General features: G+C 33.2%; 3 protein-coding genes and 1 long non-coding RNA gene across 4 annotated transcripts; all 4 read left to right on the top strand.

The window, feature by feature from the left end:
* The first annotated feature begins 546 nt into the window (after positions 1-546).
* On the top strand, positions 547-3702 carry LOC135123007 (uncharacterized). Its single transcript, XM_064047503.1, has 9 exons — positions 547-852; positions 1264-1810; positions 1857-1956; positions 1999-2158; positions 2208-2452; positions 2490-2974; positions 3022-3278; positions 3325-3437; positions 3486-3702. Exons 1-9 carry the CDS (start codon positions 766-768, stop codon positions 3619-3621), a joined length of 2130 nt encoding a protein of 709 aa, XP_063903573.1. The 5' UTR covers positions 547-765; the 3' UTR covers positions 3622-3702.
* Positions 3703-7421: 3719 nt separating this feature from the next.
* LOC135123006 (uncharacterized) lies at positions 7422-8066 on the top strand. Its single transcript, XR_010279515.1, has 3 exons — positions 7422-7604; positions 7651-7968; positions 8006-8066. It is a non-coding gene; the product is annotated as an uncharacterized LOC135123006 (long non-coding RNA).
* Positions 8067-8386: 320 nt separating this feature from the next.
* LOC135123005 (tudor and KH domain-containing protein-like) lies at positions 8387-9213 on the top strand. Its single transcript, XM_064047501.1, has 4 exons — positions 8387-8490; positions 8538-8794; positions 8841-8953; positions 9002-9213. The coding sequence occupies exons 1-4, from the start codon at positions 8421-8423 to the stop codon at positions 9135-9137; spliced, it is 576 nt and encodes a 191-aa protein (XP_063903571.1). The 5' UTR covers positions 8387-8420; the 3' UTR covers positions 9138-9213.
* Positions 9214-11868: 2655 nt separating this feature from the next.
* On the top strand, positions 11869-18642 carry LOC135123235 (tudor domain-containing protein 1-like). The gene is made up of 17 exons (XM_064047728.1): positions 11869-11900; positions 11948-12054; positions 12101-12200; positions 12243-12402; positions 12452-12696; positions 12734-13218; positions 13266-13522; positions 13569-13681; positions 13730-13853; positions 16711-16831; positions 16878-16977; positions 17020-17179; positions 17229-17473; positions 17535-17995; positions 18043-18299; positions 18346-18458; positions 18507-18642. Exons 1-17 carry the CDS (start codon positions 11869-11871, stop codon positions 18640-18642), a joined length of 3216 nt encoding a protein of 1071 aa, XP_063903798.1.
* The last annotated feature ends 583 nt before the right edge of the window (positions 18643-19225 follow it).

Below are 19225 nucleotides of genomic sequence, written 5' to 3'. Positions count from 1 at the left end.
AAAATCAGCCTGTATGTCGCAACTACATTAATCGATGGTCTAAGTGTGACGTTTCTTCTGCCTGTGTACGTACCCAACAAGGGTCAATTTAGTAATCGTGTCAAGCATTATGTCACTCAAGGTAATATTTTCTTAATAATTTTCTCTTTTTTGTCAGACATTTGAAAATTTGACGTTTTAAAAATCCCCAACGAATGACGCACAGGCATCCAACATTATGCTGCTTTTATTTATCCATAGTTCTTTTCAGATAAATCTGCATGAAGGTGGCTTCAAATGTGTGACGCACTTTAATTTTGTTACCAAATAAATCACTAGACTTTAAATATGACGGTAAGCTTACTGATATTTTGATGGATACATTCAGTTTCAACACAAAGCGTCGCAGATTTGCAGTAGACGTGACTGTGTTATTCTAACGTCAAACCCAAAATCTGACAGGCGAGGAAGAATATTTTTTTCCTACCAACATAAACTCCAACCACAAAGCATAATGAAGAAATATTAATTTACTTAATAAAGTAACACAAAAACTTTTTAACGCTTTCGATAATACTCGATTCCGCCTCGTCAAAAAACAAAGAATTATAAAAACTAATAATAAGAAATAGCTGTGTCCAAGTGATCTCCACGAGCCAGCACTGTATCTTTGCATATCCCAGGTGTTGTTAACACCCGTATAATAATAATAATAATATTAATAATAATAATACGTTTAGTGCAAGACGTGATACACAAGAAATCCAATTGTTATTACTTAGGACAATGGAGAGTGCGCTTCCCTGTTCTTATCAATTCTTCCAATCTTACAAAAATGACATAATAAATACATTACATGCAATTGACCAGCAGGTAAGCCGGAATTCGTACCTACATAACCTAGTTGTAAATTAATTGTTTTTTTAAGTAAATTTTATAAACTCAATTTCAGTTAATAGCGAGTGTTATGAACACAGTGATTAAATAAACGCAGCCGAACATAAATATAGAGTAGCGGAATTTTGACCCAACAGTGGCGTAGCAGCGAAATTTTACCATTTTATTCACTTATTCACAAAATCAGTCTGTCAGTGTTGTCCGTTTCATTTTCTTTTAACACAAATGTGCTTCTATCTGAACGTGCTAATAGTCCTAAACATATATTTATTACTCCTATGTTGCTAAATGATCTCAAAAAACGGCAAAGCAACATATCGAACCTCTGTATCATCATAAAATCGTACTCCATCTTGTATTCCTGTGTTGCTTTACTTGTAATTGTAGATAGTTCAAGCAATGGCTAAACCACGGAAAAACACTCCAGCGGCTACCCTGATCGACCAGTGCTCCAAAATATCAGTATTAGTGAATCAAATCATGCATAACTGCCTTCATATTCTGTATTATTGCAAAACATTGTACAACATAGTCACCCTGATATTACTCAATCTGTATCAAGATTCCCAAACAGAGGAAAAGCAAAAAATGCCTGACGAACCAGTTTCACTTCAACTGCCACCTCGTCGACAAACAAACAAACTTCCTAAGAAAAAAGAAACGACAAAAAAGTCAGTCCCACCTCGTTCAAAATCTGTCCACAAGGAACCAACTCTAACTACCGAACCCGACACTCTCAGAAAACAAGCGCCCGCGCATGACCGGGAACCCAAAACCCAAAAACCTGCTAGTTACTACAGGTCTAATTTTTTGAAAAAGCGTCGTCGTGACAGGAAATCCGAAATCGTCGACCCGAAATTAAAGACCACGCTGACTTGGAGCGTCAAAAATAAGTGCCCAGTACCCAAACCAACCAAACCCAAACCAAAATACGGTGAGTTCTTGCCACAGAATGTCAATTTTGTACCTTAATCTTCCAGAAATCGCAGTGGACTCTCTCAAGGTAGGTGAACTTTGTACTGTTTGCCATGTTGTGTCACCGTTGGAGTTCTACGTCCGAACTAACCCAACCTTCGAAAGGTAGGTACCACAGGGTGTAGATTGACATTACCGGGTTGTTAGTTTTGAGGTACATATTAACGACCTTTTAAACAAACAGTATCAGTATGTCGGGAACAACTTCAAGTCGAAAGCGGAAGCAAAAGAGCAACTGGGGAATTTTTGCTTGGGGTACTTGTTGGAGACGAGAAAGTGGTACCGGGTTGAAGTTTTAGACTGGATGGTACTAGACTGAAAGGTACCGACTTGAAACATAAGCTTTTGAGTTGTAGGAGGATGACCCGGACACAGTTTTAATCCAGTTGGTGGATTATGGCGAAAAATACATCTACAGTTACACGAAACTGAAGAGAATAGCTGACGAGTTGTACTCCCGGTTTCCAAAAATGGCCACTTTGTGCCACCTTGCTGGTATATATTGGCCCACAGATGACCCATGGCCTGCAACAACCATACAATTTTTGACAGAGATGACTCGAGGAAGACAATTTCTGGCCATCTATGTACACGAGGAACGGTAATTGATTGCAGAACTGTTAACAACCAAAAAATAGAAATTCGTGTGCTGTTGATTTAAGGGAAACGGAAGACCCCAATGCGGAAAGCTTGGGGGAGATACTAATCAAACAGGACTACGTTTTTGAAGAAAAAGTAGCCCCGAAGGATGATCTTGATTTAGATGTAGAAGACAAGGCTCGAATTTCCCTTCCAAGTGACAATCTTAAAGAAGACAGTCTTGATTCAGATGTAGATGATTTAGATGAATGCAACATCAACGAAGTCGTAGCTGGCTATGACGCGAAAGATGAAGCTAGAATTTGCCGTTTTACCAATAGATCAGGCGGTTGTTTCAAAAGGGAAAACTGCCGGCTTGAACATGGTAGATTGTCAAGAGATGGCATCACTACCGACAAAGTTCTAACAATTAACCGGGCCAAAACTGAGTTCGTTTTACCTCCAATTGGAGACATGTTCGAAATTTTAGTCACCGGCTACATCAACACCTGCCACTTTTACGCGCAAATTCTAGACGATGGAAGTGGGTAAGTTGGTACTTTCAGACCACACTCTAAACCCCGGTTGCAGATGCCAAATTGACTCGTCTCACGGAAGTCATGAACTCTGCCAAAACCGTACAAACTTACCACACTTTTAGAATATTTCCAGGAGTTGGAGAGGTGGTTCTGGTTAAAGACGATGGTCAGTGGTACCGAGGACGCTGCATCGACTACTCCGAAGACACACGTTTTGAAATATTCTTAGTGGACTTTGGGTACACGGTCACCAAGAGACTCAAAGATCTCAGAGAAATGAAAAAAGACTTTACATATTTGCCGTTTCAAGTAGATTTGGGCTTTGTCGAGATTGTTTGCTTTCTGTTTCTTTTAGGCGGTGGAGTGCGTTTTACACAACTGTCAACAAAAACGGAGTGTGTCGTCGACCTTGGCGAAGTTGTTTTTTGATTCTTCCATGAAGATGAAGATTTTTAGAGCTCTTGTGTTGTGAGTGGCCATTAGGAGTCGAGTGTCTGTTTGAATTTTGAGTTTTAGGGGAACTACTGATGATTTCATGAAGTTGCAGATTTGGAATTCGGATTGTAAGGATATGGGTGAAGTTTTGAAGAAGTTTGGTTTAGGAGAGGATAGGGATGAGGGGTTTTATTTTGTTGATTGGGTTTGCGGATAGTGAAGCCAAAAATATACTTTTTCAACAGAGAAGATTAACAGTAGAGAATTTTGTTTATTTTTTTGAACGGCATGCAGTTAAGGAGTTTATTTTTTACAAATAAAGTGTTTTTTATTTTTGAGGTTATATCCTATTTCTTATTTTCAAGTGTATTTAACAAAAACGGATAATGAAAGGACTGCTATTTAGTCCTGGTAAGAGAAAGTACCATATGTGTAAAACAATAATAAATAATAAAGAGTAGAGAAGAAAAATGAACCCCAACTCCCGCGTCTTTGAAAAATTATAAAAAATTTGCAATTTATAACTTCTATAAAGTAAAAACCTAAAAATTATTAAAAAAAAAACTAAAAATCAAATAATGTAAAATTTCAAGAAAACTGAAAAATCGAGAAACTGAAATGTCGAAAAATTGGGAAATCGGAAAGCGGAAAGACGAAAAATCAAAAAAATGAAACATTGGAAAATTCAAAACTGAAAATATTCAAATTTAAAAAATCGAACAACTGATAAATCCAGGAATGGAAAAATTGCCAAAATTGAAATGTTAAAATCGAAAACTTGACAAAACAAAAAGTCGAATAATTTTTTCAAAAATTTCAAAAATCAAAAATGAAATATTTAAACAATCAAAAAACTCAAAAATGAAAAACAAACGAGAAATCGAAAAATCAAATTTTTAAACATCGAGAAAGTGAACCATCAAAACATGACATCGAGAAGTCGAAAAATCGAAATAACCCAAAATCGGAAAATTAAAAATTGAAAATATAAGATTTAAAACATCGAAAAATTGAAAATTTTCCAAAATTGAAATGCTAAAAATCGAGAAATCTAAAACTTGAGGAATTGTAAAAATCGAAAAAATTTTTCAAATTGAGAAACCGAGATGTCGAGAAATGCACAATTTGAAAAATCTAAAAATTGAGATATTCAAAAATCGTAAAATCAAAAAATGAAATTTTTAAACAATCAAAAAACCGAGAAATCAAGAAAAACTTGAAATCGAAAAATTGAAATAGTACATAGTAATAAATGGTAAGATCAACAAATGAAATATTTAAACCACCAAAAAATTAAAAATTTAATCGAAAAACAGAAAAGTCGAAAAACTGGGAAATCGAAAAGCGGAAACATCGAAAAATCTAAATTTTCAAACAAGGAGAAAGTGAAACATCAAAACATCGAGAAGTCGAAAAATCGAAATAACCCAAAATGGGAAAATTAAGAATTGAAAATCTAAAATTTATAAAATCGAAAAACTGAAAAATCCAGGAAAGCAAAAATTCCCAAAATTGAAATGTTTAAAATCGAGAAGTCGAAAGCTTGACAAATCCAAAAGTCGAAACATTTTTTCAAATCGCGATACCGAGATACAAAATTTGAAAAACACAAAAATAAAAAAAATGAGAAATCGAAAAATCTAAAAATGAAAAATTTAATTGAAAAATTAAAAAGTCAAAAAATTGGGAAATCGAAAAGCGTAAACATCGAAAAATCAAAATTTTAAAACGTGGAGAAAGTGAAACATCAAAATATGGAGAAGTCGGAAAATCAAAAATTGAAATTCTAAAATTAAAAAAATCGAAAAACTGAAAAATCCAGGCCTGGAAAAATTGCCAAAATTCGTGATGTTAAAAATCGAGAAATTGAAATCTTGACAAATCATAAAAATCGAAAAATTTTCTCAATTCGGGAAACCGAGATGTCGAGAAATACAAAATTTGAAAAATCAAAAATTGAAATATGTATTGAAAAATCGTAAAATCAAAAAATATAAAATTTTAAAAATAAAAAAATTAAAAAATTTAATCGAAAAATTGAAATATCGAGAAACTGAAATGTCAAAAAAATGGGATATCGAAAAGCGGAAAAATCGAAAATTGCAGTTCTAATAACATCGAAAAATCGAAAAACTAAACTTTTTCGAAATACTGAAAAATGGAAAAATTTTAAAACTGACAAATTGAAAAATGTGAATTTAAGAAAATCGGAAATCTAAGATAAATTCCCAAAAGTCAAATATTGAAAAATTGATAAATCCATAAATCGAAAAAATTGAAAATTCAAAAAAACGAATAACTGAAAAATAAGAAACTCAAAAAATTGAAAAATCGAAAAATCAAAAATTTTTTAAATCGAAAAATTGAAAAATCAAAATCCGAAGATACAACATCAAAAAAAACAAAAATCTAATATTTTAAATATCGAGAAATCGGTAAACGAAAAAATCTTAACATTAAACAAATCGAAAAGTTGAAGAATCCAGAAATGGAAACATTGCCAAAATTGAAATGTTGAAAAATTGAAGGTTGAAAAATTTAAATATTAAAAAGTTTTAAAATCGTAAAATCAAAAAAGGTAAAATTTAAAAAGTCGAAAAACTGAAACATCAAAAAAACTAGAAATTGAAAAATCTAAAATTTAAAAAATCGAAAAACTGAAAAATCCAGGAAAGCAAAAATTCCCAAAAGTGAAATGTTTAAAATCGAGAAGTCGAAAGCTTGACAAATCCAAAAGTCGAAACATTTTTTCAAATCGAGAAACCGAGATACCGAGCAAAATTTGAAAAACTCAAAAATAAAAAAAATGAGAAATCGAAAAATCTAAAAATGAAAAATTTAATCGAAAAATTAAAAAGTCAAAAAATTGGGAAATCGAAAAGCGAAAACATCGAAAAATCAAAATTTTAAAACGTGGAGAAAGTGAAACATCAAAACATGGAGAAGTCGGAAAATCAAAAATTGAAATTCTAAAATTAAAAAAATCGAAAAACTGAAAAATCCAGGCCTGCAAAAATCGCCAAAATTCGTGATGTTTAAAATCGAGAAATTGAAATCTTGACAAATCGTAAAAATCGAAAAATTTTCTCAAATCGGGAAACCGAGATGTCGAGAAATGCAAAATTTGAAAAATCAAAAATTGAAATATGTATTGAAAAATCGTAAAATCAAAAAATGTAAAATTTTAAAAATTAAAAAATTTAATCGAAAAATTGAAATATCGAGAAACTGAAATGTCAAAAAAATGGGATATCGAAAAGCGGAAAAATCGAAAATTGCAGTTCTAATAACATCGAAAAATCGAAATGTTGAAAAATCGAAAAACTAAACTTTTTCGAAATACTGAAAAATGGAAAAATTTTAAAACTGACAAATTGAAAAATGTGAATTTAAGAAAATCGGAAATCTAAAATAAATTCCCAAAAGTCAAATATTGAAAAATTGATAAATCCATAAATCGAAAAAATTGAAAATTCAAAAAAACGAATAACTGAAAAATAAGAAACTCAAAAAATTGAAAAATCGAAAAATCAAAAATTTTTTAAATCGAAAAATTGAAAAATCAAAATCCGAAGATACAACATCAAAAAAACCAAAAATCTAATATTTTAAATATCGAGAAATCGGTAAACGAAAAAATCTTAACATTAAACAAATCGAAAAGTTGAAGAATCCAGAAATGGAAACATTGCCAAAATTGAAATGTTGAAAAATTGAAGGTTGAATAATTTAAATATTAAAAAGTTTTAAAATCGTAAAATCAAAAAAGGTAAAATTTAAAAAATCGAAAAACTGAAACATCAAAAAAACTAGAAATTAAAAAATCGAAAAACTGAAAAATGCAGGAATGGAAAACTTGGCAAATCTTAAAAATTGAAAAAAATTTTCAAAACGAGAGACCGAGATGTCGAAAAATGCAAAATTTGGAAAATCTAACAATTGAAATATTAAAAAACGATGGCCACAAGGAACCAAATCTAACTACTAAACCCGACACTCTCAGAAAACAACCGCCCGCGCATGACCGGGAAGCCAAAACCCAAAAACCTACTGCTAGTTACCACAGATCTAATTGTTTGAAAAAGCGTCGTCATGACAGGAAATCCGAAATCGTCGACCCGAAATTAAAGACCACGCTGACTTGGAGTGTCAAAAATAAGTGCCCAGTACCCAAACCAACCAAACCCAAACCAAATTATGGTGAGTTCTTGCCACAGAATGTCAATTTTGTACCTTAATCTTCCAGAAATCGCAGCGGACTCTCTAAAGATAGGTGAACTTTGTACTGTTTGCCATGTTGTGTCACCGTTGGAGTTCTACGTCCGGACTAACCCAAACTTCGAAAGGTAGGTACCACAGGGTGTAGATTGACCTTACCGGGTTGTTAGTTTTGAGGTACATATTAACGCGAGTTGTACTCCCGGTTTCCGAAAATGGCCACTTTGTGCCACCTTGCTGGTATATATTGGCCCACAAATGACCCATGGCCTGCAACAACCATACAATTTTTGGCAGATGTGACTCGAGGAAGACAATTTCTGGTCATCTATGTACACGAGGAACGGTAATTGACTGCAGAACTATTAACACCCAAAAAATAGAAATTCGTGTGCTGTTGATTTAAGGGAAACGGAAGACCCCAATGCGGAAAGCTTGGGGGAGATACTAATCAAACAAGACTACGTTTTTGAAGAAAAAGTAGCCCCAAAGGATGATCTTGATTCAGATGTAGAAGACAGGGCTAGAATTTCCCTTCCAAGTGACAATCTTAAAGAAGACAGTCTTGATTCAGATGTAGATGATTTAGATGAATGCAACATCAACGAAGTTGTAGCTGGCTATGACGCGAAAGATGAAGCTAGAATTTGCCGTTTTACCAATAGGTCAGGCGGTTGTTTCAAAAGGGAAAACTGCCGGCTTGAACATGGTAGATTGCCAAGAGATGGCATCACTACCGACAAAGTTCTAACAATTAACCGGGCCAAAACTGAGTTCGTTTTACCTCCAATTGGAGACATGTTCGAAATTTTAGTCACCGGCTACATCAACACCTGCCACTTTTACGCGCAAATTCTGGACAATGGAAGTGGGTAAGTTGGTACTTTCAGACCACACTCTAAACCCCGGTTGCAGATGCCAAATTGACTCGTCTCACGGAAGTCATGAACTCTGCCAAAAGCGTACAAACTTACCACACTTTTAGAATATTTCCAGGAGTTGGAGAGGTCGTTCTGGTTAAAGACGATGGTCAGTGGTACCGAGGACGCTGCATCGACTACTCTGAAGACACTCGTTTTGAAATATTCTTAGTGGACTTTGGGTACACGGTCACCAAGAGACTCAAAGACCTCAGAGAAATGAAAGAAGACTTTACATATTTGCCGTTTCAAGTAGATTTGGGCTTTGTCGAGATTGTTTGCTTTCTTTTTCTTTTAGGCGGTGGAGTGCGTTTTACACAACTGTCAACAAAAACGGAGTGTGTCGTCGACCTTGGCGAAGGTGTTTTTTGATTCTTCCATGAAGATGAAGATTTTTAGAGCTCTTGTGTTGTGAGTGGCTATTAGGAGTCGAGTGTCTGTTTGAGTTTTGTGTTTTAGGGGAACTACTGATGATTTCATGAGGTTGCAGATTTGGAATTCGGATTGTAAGGATGTGGGTGAAGTTTTGAAGAAGTTTGGTTTAGGCGAGGATAGGGATAAGGGGTTTTATTTTGTTGATGGGGTTTGCGAATAGTGAAGCCAAAAACATACTTTTTCGACAGAGAAGATTAACAGTAGAGAATTTTGTTTATTTTTTTGAACGGCATGCAGTTAAGGAGTTTGTTTTTTACAAATAAAGTGTTTTTTATTTTTGAGGTTATATCCTATTTCTTATTTTCAAGTGTATTTAACAAAAACGGATAATGAAATGACTGCTATTCAGTCCTGGTCAGAGAGAGTACCATATGTGTAAGACAATAATAAATAATAAAGAGTAGAGGAGAAAAATTAACCCCAACTCCCGCGTCTTTGAAAAATTATAAAAAATTTGCAATTTATAACTTCTATAAAGTAAAAACCTAAAAAATATTAAAAAAAAACTAAAAATTAAATAATGTAAAATTTCAAAAAAACTGAAAAATCGAGAAATTAAAATGTCGAAAAATTGGGAAATCGAAAAGCGGAAAGACGAAAAATCAAAAAAATGAAATATCGAGAAGTCGAAAAATCGAAATAACCCAACATTGGAAAATTCAAAACTGAAAATATTCAAATTTGAAAAATCGAACAAGTGATAAATCCAGGAATGGAAAAATTGCCAAAATTGAAATGTTAAAATCGAAAACTTGACAAAACAAAAAGTCGAATAATTTTTTCAAAACGATAAACCGAGATGTCGAAAAATGCAAAATCTGAAAAATCTAAAACTTGAAATGATATTAAAAAATCGTAAAATCAAAAATTAAATATTTAAACAATCAAAAAACTCAAAAATGAAAAACAAACGAGAAATCGAAAAATCAAATTTTTAAACATCGAGAAAGTCAACCATCAAAACATGACATCGAGAAGTCGAAAAATCGAAATAACCCAAAATCGAAATAACCCAAAATCGGAAAATTAAAAATTGAAAATATGAAATTTAAAACATCGAAAAATTGAAATGCTAAAAATCGAGAAATCTAAAACTTGAGGAATTGTAAAAATCGAAAATTTTTTTCAAATTGAGAAACCGAGATGTCGAGAAATGCACAATTTGAAAAATCTAAAAATTGAGATATTCAAAAATCGTAAAATCAAAAAATGAAATTTTTAAACAATCAAAAAACCGAGAAATAAAAAAAAAATTGAAATCGAAAAATTGAAATAGTACATAGTAATAAATCCTAAGATCAACAAATGAAATATTTATACCACCAAAAAATGAAAAATTTAATCGAAAAACAGAAAAGTCGAAAAATTGGGAAATCGAAAAGCGGAAACATCGAAAAATCTAAATTTTCAAACAAGGAAAAAGTGAAACATCAAAATATCGAGAATTCGAAAAATCGAAGTAACCCAAAATCGGAAAATTAAGAATTAAAAATCAAAAATTTATAAAATCGAAAAACTGAAAAATCCAGGAAAGCAAAAATTCCCAAAATTGAAATATTTAAAATCGAGAAATCGAAAGCTTGACAAATCGAAAAGTCGAAACATTTTTTCAAATCGAGAAACCGAGATGCCGAGATACAAAATTTGAAAAACTCAAAAATAAAAAAAATGAGAAATCGAAAAATCTAAAAGTGAAAAATTTAATCGAAAAATTAAAAAGTCAAAAAATTGGGAAATCGAAAAGCGGAAACATCGAAAAATCAAAATTTTAAAACGTGCAGAAACTGAAACATCAAAACATGGAGAAGTCGGAAAATCAAAAATTGAAATTCTAAAATTAAAAAAATCGAAAAACTGAAAAATCCACGCCTGGAAAAATTGCCAAAATTCGTGATGTTAAAAATCGAGAAATTGAAATCTTGACAAATCGTAAAAATCGAAAAATTTCCTCAAATCGGGAAACCGAGATGTCGAGAAATGCAAAATTTGAAAAATCAAAAATTGAAATATGTATTGAAAAATCGTAAAATCAAAAAATGTAAAATTTTAAAAATCAAAAAATTAAAAAATTTAATCGAAAAATTGAAATATCGAGAAACTGAAATGTCAAAAAAATGGGATATCGAAAAGCGGAAAAATCGAAAATTGAAATTCTAATAACATCGAAAAATCGAAATGTTGAAAAATCAAAAAACTAAACTTTTTCGAAATACTGAAAAATGGAAAAATTTTAAAACTGACAAATTGAAAAATGTGAATTTAAGAAAATCGGAAATCTAAGATAAATTCCCAAAAGTCAAATATTGAAAAATTGATAAATCCATAAATCGAAAAAATTGAAAATTCAAAAAAACGAATAACTTAAAAATAAGAAACTCAAAAAATTGAAAAATCGAAAAATTGAAAAATCAAAATCCGAAGATAGAGCAATCCAAACATCAAAAAAAAACAAAAATCTAATATTTCAAATATCGAGAAATCGATAAACCAAAAATCTTAATATTCAACAAATCGAAAAGTTGAAGAATCCAGAAATGGAAACATTGCCAAAATTGAAATGTTGAAAAACTGAAGGTTGAAAAATTTAAATTGTAAAAAGTTTTAAAATCGTAAACTCAAAAAAGGTAAAATTTAAAAAATCGAAGAACTGAAACATCAAAAAAACTAGAAATTGAAAAATCTAAAATTTAAAAAATCGAAAAGCTGAAAAATGCAGGAATGGAAAACTTAGCAAATCATAAAAATTGAAAAATTTTTTCAAAACGAGAAACCGAGATGTCGAAAAATGCAAAATTTGGAAAATCTAACAATTGAAATATTAAAAAACGATGGCCACAAGGAACCAACTCTAACTACTAAACCCGACACTCTCAGATAACAAGCGCCCGCGCATGACCGGGAATCCAAAACCCAAAAACCCACTGCTAGTTACCACAGGTCTAATTTTTTGAAAAAGCGTCGTCGTGACAGGAAATCCGAAATCGTCGACCCGAAATTAAAGACCACGCTGACTTGGAGCGTCAAAAATAAGTGCCCAGTACCCAAACCCAACCCAACCAAACCCAAACCAAAATACGGTGAGTTCTTGCCACAGAATGTCAATTTTGAACCTTAATCTTCCAGAAATCGCAGCGGACTCTCTCAAGGTAGGTGAACTTTGTAATGTTTGCCATATCGTGTCACCGTTGGAGTTCTACGTCCGGACTAACCCAACCTTCGAAAGGTAGGTACCACAGGGTGTAGAGTGATCTTACCGGGTTGTTAGTTTTGAGGTACATATTAACGACCTTTTAAACAAACATTATCAGTACGTGGGGAACAACTTCAAGTCGAAAGCGGAAGCAAAAGAGCAACTGGGGAATTTTTGCTTGGGGTACTTGTCGGAGACGAGAAAGTGGTACCGAGTTGAAGTTTTAGACTGGATGGTACTAGACTGAAAGGTACCGACTTGAAACATAAGCTTTTGAGTTGTAGGAGGATGATCCAGACACAGTTTTAATTCAGTTGGTGGATTACGGCGACAAATACATCTACAGTTACACGAAACTGAAGAGAATAGCTGACGAGTTGTACTCCCGGTTTCCAAAAATGGCCACTTTGTGCCACCTTGCTGGTATATATTGGCCCACAGATGACCCATGGCCTGCAACAACCATACAATTTTTGACAGAGATGACTCGAGGAAGACAATTTCTGGCCATCTATGTACACGAGGAACGGTAATTGATTGCAGAACTGTTAACAACCAAAAAATAGAAATTCGTGTGCTGTTGATTTAAGGGAAACGGAAGACCCCAATGCGGAAAGCTTGGGGGAGATACTAATCAAACAGGACTACGTTTTTGAAGAAAATCTAGCCCCAAAGGATGATCTTGATTTAGATGCAGAAGACAAGGCTCGAATTTCCCTTCCAAGTGACAATCTTAAAGAAGACAGTCTTGATTCAGATGTAGATGATTTAGATGAATGCAACATCAACGAAGTTGTAGCTGGCTATGACGCGAAAGATGAAGCTAGAATTTGCCCTTTTACCAATAGGTCAGGCGGTTGTTTCAAAAGGGAAAACTGCCGGCTTGAACATGGTAGGCTGTCAAGAGATGGCATCACTACCGACAAAGTTCTAACATTTAACCGGGCCAAAACTCAGTTCGTTTTACCTCCAGTTGGAGACATGTTCGAAATTTTAGTCACCGGCTACATCAACACCTGCCACTTTTACGCGCAAATTCTGGACAATGGAAGTGGGTAAGTTGGTACTTTCACACCACACTCTAAATCCGGGTTGCAGATGCCAAACTGAGTCGTCTCACGGAAGTCATGAACTCTGCCAAAACCGTACAAACTTACCACACTTTTAGAATATTTCCAGGAGTTGGAGAGGTGGTTCTGGTTAAAGACGATGGTCAGTGGTACCGAGGACGCTGCATCGACTACTCCGAAGACACACGTTTTGAAATATTCTTAGTGGACTTTGGGTACACGGTCACCAAGAGACTCAAAGACCTCAGAGAAATGAAAGAAGACTTTACATATTTGCCGTTTCAAGTAGATTTGGGCTTTGTCGAGATTGTTTGCTTTCTGTTTCTTTTAGGCGGTGGAGTGCGTTTTACACAACTGTCAACAAATACGGAGTGTGTCGTCGACCTTGGCGAAGTTGTTTTTTGAGTCTTCCATGAAGATGAAGATTTTTAGAGCTCTTGTGTTGTGAGTGGCTATTAGGAGTCGAGTGTCAGTTTGAATTTTGTGTTTTAGGGGAACTACTGATGATTTCATGAAGTTGCAGATTTGGAATTCGGATTGTAAGGATGTGGGTGAAGTTTTGAAGAAGTTTGGTTTAGGAGAGAATAGGGATGAGGGGTTTTATTTTGTTGATTGGGTTTGCGAATAGTGAAGCCAAAAATATACTTTTTCGACAGAGAAGATTAACAGTAGAGAATTTTGTTTATTTTTTTGAACGGCATGCAGTTAAGGAGTTTATTTTTTACAAATAAAGTGTTTTTTATTTTTGAGGTTATATCCTATTTCTTATTTTCAAGTGTATTTAACAAAAACGGATAATGAAAGGACTGCTATTTAGTCCTGGTCAGAGAGAGTAGCATATGTGTAAAACAATAATAAATAATAAAGAGTAGAGGAGAAAAATGAACCCCAACTCCCGCGTCTTTGAAAAATTATAAAAAATTTGCAATTTATAACTTCTATAAAGTAAAAACCTAAAAAATATTAAAAAAAAAAACTAAAAATCAAATAATGTAAAATTTCAAAAAAACTGAAAAATCGAGAAACTAAAATGTCGAAAAATTGGGAAATCGAAAAACGGAAAGACGAAAAATCAAAAAAATGAAACATCGAGAAATCGGGACATCAAAACATCAAGAAGTCGAAAAATCGAAATAACCCAACATTGAAAAATTGAAAACTGAAAATATTCAAATTTAAAAAATCGAACAACTGATAAATCCAGGAATGGAAAAATTGCCAAAATTGAAATGTTAAAATCGAAAACTTGACAAAACAAAAAGTCGAATAATTTTTTCAAAACGATAAACCGAGATGTCGAAAAATGCAAAATCTGAAAAATCTAAAACTTGAAATGATATTAAAAAATCGTAAAATCAGAAATGAAATATTTAAACAATCAAAAAACTCAAAAATGAAAAACAAACGAGAAATCGAAAAATCAAATTTTTAAACATCGAGAAAGTGAACCATCAAAACATGACATCGAGAAGTCGAAAAATCGAAATAACCCAAAATCGGAAAATTAAAAATTGAAAATATAAAATTTAAAATATCGAAAAATTTAAAAATTTCCAAAATTGAAATGCTAAATAAAAATCGAGAAATCTAAAACTTGAGGAATTGTAAAAATCGAAAAATGTTTTCAAATTGAGAAACCGAGATGTCGAGAAATGCACAATTTGAAAAATCTAAAAATTGAGAAATTCAAAAATCCTAAAATCAAAAAATGAAATTTTTAAACAATCAAAAAACCGAGAAATCAAAAAAAACTTGAAATCGAAAAATTGAAATAGTACATAATAATAAATCGTAAGATCAACAAATGAAATATTTAAACCACCAAGAAATGAAAAATTTAATCGAAAAACAAAAGTCAAAAAATTGGGAAATCGAAAAGCGGAAACATCGAAAAATCTAAATTTTCAAACAAGGAGAAAGTGAAACATCAAAACATCGAGAAGTCGAAAAATCGAAATAACCCAAAATCGGAAAATTAAGAATTGAAAATCTAAAATTTATAAAATCGAAAAACTGAAAAATCCTGGAAAGCAAAAATTCCAAAATTGAAATGTTTAAAATCAAGAAGTCGAAAGCTTGACAAATCCAAAAGTCGAAACATTTTTTCAAATCGAGAAACCGAAATGCCGAGATGCAAAATTTGAAAAACTCAAAAATAAAAAAAATGAGAAATCGAAAAATCTAAAAGTGAAAAATTTAATCGAAAAATTAAAAAGTCAAAAAATTCGGAAATCGAAAAGCCGAAACATCGAAAAATCAAAATTTTAAAACGTGGAGAAACTGAAACATCAAAACATGGAGAAGTCGGAAAATCAAAAATTGAAATTCTAAAATTAAAAAAATCGAAAAACTGAAAAATCCACGCCTGGAAAAATTGCCAAAATTCGTGATGTTAAAAATCGAGAAATTGAAATCTTGACAAATCGTAAAAATCGAAAAATTTCCTCAAATCGGGAAACCGAGATGTCGAGAAATGCAAAATTTGAAAAATCAAAAATTGAAATATGTATTGAAAAATCGTAAAATCAAAAAATTTAAAATTTTAAAAATCAAAAAATTAAAAAATTTAATCGAAAAATTAAAAAATTTAATCGAAAAATTGAAATATCGAGAAACTGAAATGTCAAAAAAATGGGATATCGAAAAGCGGAAAAATCGAAAATTGAAATTCTAATAACATCGAAAAATCGAAATGTTGAAAAATCAAAAAACTAAACTTTTTCGAAATACTGAAAAATGGAAAAATTTTAAAACTGACAAATTGAAAAATGTGAATTTAAGAAAATCGGAAATCTAAGATAAATTCCCAAAAGTCAAATATTGAAAAATTGATAAATCCATAAATCGAAAAAATTGAAAATTCAAAAAAACGAATAACTGAAAAATAAGAAACTCAAAAAATTGAAAAATCGAAAAATTGAAAAATCAAAATCCGAAGATAGAGCAATCCAAACATCAAAAAAAAACAAAAATCTAATATTTCAAATATCGAGAAATCGATAAACCAAAAATCTTAATATTCAACAAATCGAAAAGTTGAAGAATCCAGAAATGGAAACATTGCCAAAATTGAAATGTTGAAAAACTGAAGGTTGAAAAATTTAAATTGTAAAAAGTTTTAAAATCGTAAACTCAAAAAAGGTAAAATTTAAAAAATCGAAGAACTGAAACATCAAAAAAACTAGAAATTGAAAAATCTAAAATTTAAAAAATCGAAAAGCTGAAAAATGCAGGAATGGAAAACTTAGCAAATCTTAAAAATTGAAAAATTTTTTCAAAACGAGAAACCGAGATGTCGAAAAATGCAAAATTTGGAAAATCTAACAATTGAAATATTAAAAAACGATGGCCACAAGGAACCAACTCTAACTACTAAACCCGACACTCTCAGATAACAAGCGCCCGCGCATGACCGGGAATCCAAAACCCAAAAACCCACTGCTAGTTACCACAGGTCTAATTTTTTGAAAAAGCGTCGTCGTGACAGGAAATCCGAAATCGTCGACCCGAAATTAAAGACCACGCTGACTTGGAGCGTCAAAAATAAGTGCCCAGTACCCAAACCCAACCCAACCAAACCCAAACCAAAATACGGTGAGTTCTTGCCACAGAATGTCAATTTTGTACCTTAATCTTCCAGAAATCGCAGCGGACTCTCTCAAGGTAGGTGAACTTTGTAATGTTTGCCATATCGTGTCACCGTTGGAGTTCTACGTCCGGACTAACCCAACCTTCGAAAGGTAGGTACCACAGGGTGTAGAGTGACCTTACCGGGTTGTTAGTTTTGAGGTACATATTAACGACCTTTTAAACAAACATTATCAGTACGTGGGGAACAACTTCAAGTCGAAAGCGGAAGCAAAAGAGCAACTGGGGAATTTTTGCTTGGGGTACTTGTCGGAGACGAGAAAGTGGTACCGAGTTGAAGTTTTAGACTGGATGGTACTAGACTGAAAGGTACCGACTTGAAACATAAGCTTTTGAGTTGTAGGAGGATGACCCGGACACAGTTTTAATCCAGTTGGTGGATTACGGCGAAAAATACATCTACAGTTACACGAAACTGAAGAGGATAGCTGACGAGTTGTACTCCCGGTTTCCAAAAATGGCCACTTTGTGCCACCTTGCTGGTATATATTGGCCCACAAATGACCCATGGCCTGCAACAACCATACAATTTTTGACAGACGTGACTCGAGGAAGACAATTTCTAGTCATCTATGTACACGAGGAACAGTAATTGACTGCAGAACTGTTAACAACCAAAAAATAGAAATTCGTGTGCTGTTGATTTAAGGGAAACGGAAGACCCCAATGCGGAAAGCTTGGGGGAGATACTAATCAAACAGGACTACGTTTTTGAGGAAAAAGTAGCCCCAAAAGATAATCTTGATTTAGAAGTAGAAGACAATGCTAGAATTTCCCTTCCAAGTGACAATCTTAAAGAAGACAGTCTTGATTCAGATGTAGATGATTTAGATGAATGCAACATCAACGAAGTTGTAGCTGGCTATGACGCGAAAGATGAAGCTAGAATTTGCCGTTTTACCAATAGGTCAGGCGGTTGTTTCAAAAGGGAAAACTGCCGGCTTGAACATCGTAGATTGTCAAGAGATGGCATCACTACCGACAAAGTTCTAACAATTAACCGGGCCAAAACTCAGTTCGTTTTACCTCCAGTTGGAGACATGTTCGAAATTTTAGTCACCGGCTACATCAACAACTGCCACTTTTACGCGCAAATTCTGGACGATGGAAGTGGGTAAGTTGGTACTGTCAGACCACACTCTAAACCCGTGTTGCAGATGCCAAACTGACTCGTCTCACGGAAGTCATGAACTCTGCCAAAACCGTACAAACTTACCACACTTTTAGAATATTTCCAGGAGTTGGAGAGGTGGTTCTGGTTAAAGACGATGGTCGGTGGTACCGAGGACGCTGCATCGACTACTCCGAAGATACACGTTTTGAAATATTCTTAGTGGACTTTGGGTACACGGTCACCAAGAGACTCAAAGACCTCAGAGAAATGAAAGAAGACTTTACATATTTGCCGTTTCAAGTAGGTTTGAGCTTTGTCGAGATTGTTTGCTTTCTTTTTCTTTTAGGCGGTGGAGTGCCTTTTACACGACTGTCAACAGAAACGGAGTGTGTCGTCGACCTTGGCGAAGTTGTTTTTTGACTCTTCCATGAAGATGAAGATTTTTAGAGCTCTTGTGTTGTGAGTGGCTATTAGGAGTCGAGTGTCTGTTTGAATTTTGTGTTTTAGGGAAACTACTGATGATTTCATGAAGTTGCAGATTTGGAATTCGGATTGTAAGGATGTGGGTGAAGTTTTGAAGAAGTTTGGTTTAGGCGAGGATAGGGATAAGGGGTTTTATTTTGTTGATGGGGTTTGCGAATAGTGAAGCCAAAAACATACTTTTTCGACAGAGAAGATTAACAGTAGAGAATTTTGTTTATTTTTTTGAACGGCATGCAGTTAAGGAGTTTGTTTTTTACAAATAAAGTGTTTTTTATTTTTGAGGTTATATCCTATTTCTTATTTTCAAGTGTATTTAACAAAAACGGATAATGAAGAGGACTGCTATTCAGTCCTGGTCAGAGAGAGTACCATATGTGTAAGACAATAATAAATAATAAACAGTAGAGGAGAAAAATGAACCCCAACTCCCGCGTCTTTGAAAAATTATAAAAAATTTGCAATTTATAACTTCTATAAAGTAAAAACCTAAAAAATATTTAAAAAAAAAACTAAAAATCAAATAATGCAAAATTTCAAAAAAACTGAAAAATCGAGAAACTAAAATGTCGAAAAATTGGGAAATCGAAAAGCGGAAAGACGTAAAATCAAAAAAATGAAACATCGAGAAATCGGGACATCAAAACATCGAGAAGTCGAAAAATCGAAATAACCCAACATTGAAAAATTGAAAACTGAAAATATTCAAATTTAAAAAATCGAACAACTGATAAATCCAGGAATGG

Source organism: Zophobas morio, unplaced genomic scaffold, assembly GCF_036711695.1.
Source record: "Zophobas morio isolate AGI-343-1 ecotype UQ-CSIRO unplaced genomic scaffold, CSIRO_AGI_Zmor_V1 ptg000006l, whole genome shotgun sequence".
In the NCBI taxonomy this organism is placed as follows: Eukaryota; Metazoa; Arthropoda; class Insecta; order Coleoptera; family Tenebrionidae; genus Zophobas; species Zophobas morio.
Note: the sequence above shows the minus strand (reverse complement) of the source record. Positions and strands in the feature narration are given on the sequence as shown.